The 6,833-nt window shown below is 39.1% G+C and overlaps 2 protein-coding genes across 2 annotated transcripts in view; one reads left to right on the top strand and one right to left on the bottom strand.

Annotated features, from left to right (window-relative positions):
• The window catches only part of LOC111383676 (glutaminyl-peptide cyclotransferase-like), a 10,258-nt gene extending 6,561 nt beyond the window's left edge, over positions 1-3,697 (top strand). Inside the window, exon 8 of the mRNA XM_023007807.1 lies at positions 3,336-3,697. The gene's annotated coding sequence lies outside the window, so the exon portion shown is untranslated. The remainder of the gene's footprint in view (positions 1-3,335) is intronic.
• Positions 3,698-6,388: 2,691 nt separating this feature from the next.
• LOC111383674 (uncharacterized mitochondrial protein AtMg00810-like) lies at positions 6,389-6,715 on the bottom strand. Its single transcript, XM_023007804.1, has one exon. It carries the CDS (start codon positions 6,713-6,715, stop codon positions 6,389-6,391), a length of 327 nt encoding a protein of 108 aa, XP_022863572.1.
• Between the last annotated feature and the right edge of the window lie 118 nt (positions 6,716-6,833).

Genomic DNA, 6,833 nt, shown 5'->3' with positions numbered 1-6,833 from the left:
TGATCCTCCAAGTTGTCGCTATAGATGACAATGTCATCCAAGTATACCACTACGAACTTGTCCAAGTAAGGTTGGAAAATCCTATTCATCAATGTGCAAAATGTGGCCGGGGCGTTGGTTAAGCCAAAAGGCATTACCAACCATTCGAATGAGCCATATCGAGTGATGCATGCTGTCTTAGGCTCATCCCCTTCTGCAATCCGTACTTGGTAATATCCCTTTTGTAGGTCTACCTTTGTGTAATATTTTGCACTACCAAGTCTATCAAATAAATCAGCAATCAAAGGAATATGATACTTGTTTTTTAATTGTTACCTTGTTGAGCGCCCGGTAATCTACACACATGCGTAACGATCCATCATGCTTCTTTTGGAACAAGACCAGAGCGCCATAAGGTGCCTTCGAAGGTCGTATCCTCCCCGTGTCAAGCAACTCCGTCAATTGCTTTCGAAGTTCTTCCAGCTCCGGCGGTGCCATCCGATAGAGTGCCATGGATGGTGGTTTGGCACCCGGTTCCAACTCAATCTTATGATCCACCTCCCTCCTAAGTGGTAATTTCTTGGGGAACTCCGGCGGCATCACGTCCTTATTTTCTTCAAGGACATTCTTGATGACTTCGGGCACATTATTGTCACCCACAACTTCCTCAACTTGGTCTTCCATTTTTAATGCTGCCAAATACGTCGCCTCTCCTTTCTTTAGCCCTTTTGCTAGTTGCATGGCCGAAAGCTGCCCTATTGCTTTCGTCCTAGCTACCGTAGGAACCCTGCATGGAGAACCCCTCTCCAAGATGCAAACCAAGCCAAAGGAAGGCATAGGAATAGCATTGACCTTCCTCATGAAGTCCAACCCGAGAACCAAGCGAAAATCATCCATTGTAGCCACCGAAAAATCCACTTGGCCATGCCAAGTGCCTAATTGAATTTCCACTCCTCGAACTATGCCACCAAGGGGCGTGGATGGAGAATTCACAGCTTTCATAAGACCACCACCTTTAGTGATTGTGAGGCCCAACCTTCTAGCCTCATCTTCAGTAATGAAGTTGTTGGTAGCTCCCGTATCCACCATTGCTAGTGCGGCCGACTATTTACTTGAGCTTCCACATACATTAATCCCCGTTCATTATTGGAAGTCGGAACGACCTTAGCATTGAGAGCGTTAAGAAGTTACAATGAACTAAAATGTTCCGCCCTTTGATCTTGGCAAGAGGATGAATCCCGTTCCGCCGCCATAGCCGCCAATGTGTCAAGTTTAGGGCAATCACGCATTAAATGTGGCCCCTTGCACACGAAGCATCCACTTTGAGAACCCGTCGAGGCCTTCTTCTTTTCCTCATAATTTTTTCGCGAGAGGGAAGGTTTGTAAGTGTTACCACCTTTGAAGAATGATGACTTATGGTAATCTTTCTTCTCTCCCCCGCCTTTAGCCGAGTTACTCTTAAAGCTTTTAGAAGATTTTGATGAATCCGTGCTCCTTTGGAACTCGGTTAAAGATTCGACCACCACAATAACCTCGTCTACTGTCTTCACTCCCCGATGTTGAAGTTCTTGCTTCGCCCAATTTTGCAATCCGTCGATAAAGTGAAACAATAGATCTTCATCTGACATGCTCGGGATTTGAAGTACAAGGGTAGTAAACTCTTTGACATAATCGCGAATAGTGCCCTTATGTTTCAACTCCCTAAGCTTTTTACGGGCCTCATATACTACATTTTCGGGATAAAATTGGCGTTTCAATTCCTTCTTGAAATCATCCCAACTATCTATCCTACAAGCATCCGTTTCTATGTCGGCGTGCTTACGTCGCCACCATAGAGCCGCGGTGTCCGTAAGATACATAGTCGAAGTACGTACCTTAATAGCTTCATCCAAAATGTTCACGCCCTCAAAATATATTTCCAATCGCCATAGGAAATCATCTAGCTCTTTTGCATCTCGCTTTCCATCGAACTCCCTAGGCTTTGGATAGTCGATCCTTGGAGCCGCTAGAATCGTGCTAGTACCCGCACTAGTTGACGCCTTCTTACAAGCGTCTAGGCCACTTTGCATATCCGCGCAAAGTTTGTTCACTTGATCTTGGATCACTTTGACAGCATCCATGACCTTACCCTCCAACCTCATATATTCTTCCCTTAAAGCGCTTTGGTCTTCCTTGAGATCATCAAGTTGTTCCAAGGTGTGAGCTTCAAGGGTTGATAGTGAATTCTCCACTGCTTCAATGCGTTCCCCCATATTGAGAAATACTTCCTCAAGAGATCCACCGGTAGGGGCTGGTGGTCAGCTCTTGCTTCGAGTTTGTCGAGTTTTCTTACTCGTGGTTTGGGATTCGACCTCTCGTCCCCGCTCGTCATGTTCTACTTCCGAAATGCCGGATCCCACAACATCTTTTTCCGCCATGTCAACGATAGTAAGTGAGCAAACCTGGCTCTGATACCAACTGTCACGGACTTGCTAATTTCCTCCAAGAACCGTGCGGCCTTAGTGTCTTCAACTTCCGCCCCCGCGGTTATTACACTAAGTCAGCCTCCCGATTGGCGTTGATGTCTTAGAAAGGCACTAAATAGAATACTTTAAGAAAGGGACAATGAAGGAACACAGGAACTTACAAAGAAGGCTTTGTATTGAATAAGGATACTCTTTACAACTTCAATCTCTTAATGTCTTCAAATGAATCCTACCAAACTATTTATAGTAGTAGCCTCCTCAAATGGATGGCTAGGATCTTTTCTATCCAATGGTCTAGATTACACATCTAGAATTTTCTATACAAATATTTACATTAAAATATTTATGGACTAAACTAGGATGATCTAGAATAATCCACCAAGTGAGGAGCTTGTAGGCTTCTAGAATGTCCCACCATATTCTAGCAATCTTCATGCACTTGTGGGAGTCTAGAATATTCCGGTTAGCCTCAAGTCGTCAACATTTTAAATTTCTCGATCTTCTTGTGCCAAAATCGAGCAGTCGTGACAATGTGTTCACTTACCTGATTTTGCTACCTTGACTGATATCTTTTTCTTTGTTGAACCTTACACGGATTAACCGTTTTCCCTCAATATGCCGGCTGACTGCATTGCTAGAATATCACGTAAAGATGGTGCCGTAATTGGATGGATTCTCCTTCCTAATTCCTTTACTTAACTTGCTTGATTTGACTGGATACACATCTCGACGTTCTTCTTGGGACAAAATTGTCTAATCAATTCTTAATGTGCTTTTAGGAAAGGGCTGGTTGCAGCTGGCGAAACAGTATACAATAACTGCCTATCTGAATAGTTTTACATGAGTAATTTTTACATATATATCTAAAATTTTCTTTTAACCCATTTTCAGAATATCGATTTCTTGAATGGCATAGCATGGGATGAAGAAGGAAACTATATTTTTGGTGAGTTCCATCCGTTATGTTCATATTGCTTCTTATTTTATACCTGATGAAATCATTTTTCTGCTGCTCGTTCTAAATACACCAGCTGAGTACAGTGACAGGAAAGCTTTGGCCGAAGCTATATGAGATAAAGCTTCATACTATGAAGACACTATTTAAGGGAGATATTAAACGTCTGTGCATGCCGATGCCAGTCCATTTCAAATAAAACATAGAAGAGAGGTTGTCCACGAAATTATTTATTTCGACTTAAAATTACCGCAAGTGTACGATTCATTAACAAGTAATAAAGTAGAATATTAAGTTCCGAGTATCATCCCACAGAGATCGAGTAATTCATTATTATCTATCTTAGCCTCAACCGAAAAGAATTTGTCAAAACAAGAATTTATTCTTAAAAAACCCCTAATTTAGTAAAACCCTAATTTATGAAAACCCTATTTTCGCTAAATGATTTTATAATGCAAGCTATGTGTTCAAATGAAATTAATCGCAAAATGATTATTGAAATGCAAAATTGATTGTATTCGATGAAATTAGAAAACACTAAGATCACGAATTCCTATGTAACAATCACTTGAAGCCCTAATTTCACAATCTAATAACACAATTTGATTATTGACTACTCAATGCTCATAAGTCTATTCAACACACTCTCTCGAGTAATATTGAAGCTATTCTTATGTATTACCGGTTTATATTTCTATTACAAATGCATATACATAAGAATGCATGGGGTTCTATGAGCAATTAAAGAATCACGCAAGGCATAGAGGTATATATATAATTCCCCTATCAGACCCTACAATGATCTATATCTTGTCTAATTTATCTCCCTTTTCTCGAATGTAAGAAATAAATTAGTACACATCACACAATCGCGTGCACTCAATCATGGATGAAATAAATGTATATAAATCATTCAATCAATCAAATATGCGTTTAATTTATCAAATTGCAAAATTAAAATCCAAAAGTCATATTACATAGTTCATCGATCTCCAAGCATGGGAAAACTTAGCCTAACATTGAAAATCTAATGGAATACATGAATTCTTGAAAATAAAACATCACTGGATATTGAGATTTGATTAAATCTTGATGTTCTTCGTGAAATATATTGTTGATCTCGCTCAATTTGGTCTCCAAAAAGTGTTTTGTTCTCCTCCAATGCGTTCTGGCCCTAATTCTGACAAGTCTAGACTTTTATATTACGTTTAGATTAGGGTTCCATAAGAATTTCATCACGAAAAGGAAAATGTAGATCTGACCCCGAATTATGTCTATATGACCGCATAGGCTTAACCTATGCAGCCGCATAGGCTAAATAAATTTAGGGTCTCTAGCTTCGGGTGGCACCTATGCGACCGCATAGGTGTCTTTTCTCAGAACATTCATTTTAGTCCTTGAACTTGGTTCTTCACAATCTTGGCCTCGTTTCTTTCTTCTTTTCATTCCCCCCTATTAATGTTAACCTCCAATTGGTACTTGTTTCGATCGAATCTTTGATTGCTCATTTGGTTCATCTTTTGGATATTTGCATGTTGGTCCCTGAACTTTCATTTTGATTCGTTTTAGTCCTTTTTGCTTCTTTTTCTCTTGAATTTCACCATGTCCATCACTATACCCTACAATCGAAGAATTAAACAAATTTAAGCCACAATTCAAACACTTTTCTCGTGATTTAATCATGTTTGTGCATTAAATAAGTGCATTAAGACGCACTTATCAGAGGTAACTTGTAGCATTTTCTAACATTTTTGCAACTATATGATTTTCATTCTTGTAAACTGTTAAAATGTTGATGGATATATAATTATGTACCTGAGATCACATAAATCCTATTTCCCTTGTCAATCTTGCCATGTAAAACATACATATTTGTGTACGTGTTGAAGAATATTTAGTCGAAATACACACAGGTTGTAATGATTTTTTGGAGTTGGGGTCTAAAAGGAAATGAAACATGATTGGGAACTGTGAGTCAATCTGTATCAATTCCTAATGTGTAGCAACAGATTTCAATATTTTGTGCTCTACTTCTTGAGCAATTGGTCATTTTTCGTGTTGTTTATTCACATCTTCAGTTAGAAGATATCACTAAGCTCTGTATTTTTGGAAAAAAAAATCTCGATGCTTTAGCTCCTCCTTTTCTCCTCTATTTATTCACAGAATTGTAATACATGCACACAGAATATTCCAGATTTTCCTATCAGCTGATAACACGTGTCTAACTACCTATATACACATCCCTTGAATTGGGGAAATATACTGCAATATGTTGTTAAAGCTATTAACAGTGTTAACAGCTTACATAGTGGAAATACTCAAGCTTTTTGATCAATCCTAACACCCCATCTCAAGATGGAGTGTGTCTTAACCACTCCAAGCTTGTCCCTAAAGAATATGAATCTTGAATGAGAAAGAGGTTTTGTTAAAATATCTGCAGTTTGATCTGAGGATGGGACAAACTGCACTTCCATTCCTTCTTCAAAACTTTGTCTCTCACAAAGTGGACATCCAATTCTATGTGTTTGGTACAGGCATGATATACTGGATTAGATGCTAGTGCACTTGCACCCAAGTTGTCACACCAAATTTTAGGGATTGCGTTGTGTGGTATAATTAGCTCTTTCATTAGGGATTGAATCCAAGCTATTTCTGATGCACTGTGAACCAACGCTCTATACTTCGCCTCTGTGCTAGACCTTGCAACAACATGTTGTTTCTTAGAACACCAAGAAACCAAACTATCTCCAAGATACACACAATAGCCAGCTGTAGACCTTCTATCATTAGGACATGATGCCCAATCTAAATCTGCAAATGCTATGATGTCTAAACTATCATTTTTCTGGATAACTAAACCATGTGTTAGTGTACCCTTTAAGTATCTAAAAATTCTCTTGAGGGCCTTCCAATAAGCATCTGTGGAGGCTTGAAGAAATTGACTCATTTTGTTTACAGAATAGGCAATGTCAGGTCTTGTGTGTGCAAGTTATTGAAGACCACCAACTGCACTCCTGTAGAGACCTTCATCCTTAGATATCAGTTTACCTACTGCCAAAGGAGTTGGGACTGGTTTCAAGTTTTCATAGTCAAATTTCTTCAGTAAGTCAACCATATATTTTGTCTCAGTTAGGTAAAGGCCTGTGACATCTCTGTAGACTTCAATACCCAAGAATTGATTGAGATTACCCATGTATTTAAGGGCAAAACAAGCATCTAATTTATCAATAAACATCTGCAATTGTTGACCATTGTTTCCTATTATCACTATATCATCTACATAAACCAATGCAAATATGATGTTGTCTTCATTCATTGAGAAAAATAATGAATTATCTGCCTTGGATTGTTTGAAGTTCCACTCAAACAAAGTCTCCTTCAACTTATCATGCTAAGCTCTTGGTGCTTGTCGAAGCCCATAAAGTGCCTTTTCC

The sequence above is a fragment of the Olea europaea genome, unplaced genomic scaffold (genome assembly GCF_002742605.1).
Source record: "Olea europaea var. sylvestris unplaced genomic scaffold, O_europaea_v1 scaffold2738, whole genome shotgun sequence".
Lineage (NCBI taxonomy): Eukaryota > Viridiplantae > Streptophyta > Magnoliopsida > Lamiales > Oleaceae > Olea > Olea europaea.
This window is presented reverse-complemented; position numbering and strand designations above follow the sequence as displayed.

Excerpts from the sequence above, each read along its gene's own strand:
- LOC111383674 (XM_023007804.1), bottom strand. The coding sequence starts at position 6,715 with ATGAATGAAGACAACATCATATTTGCATTGGTTTATGTAGATGATATA.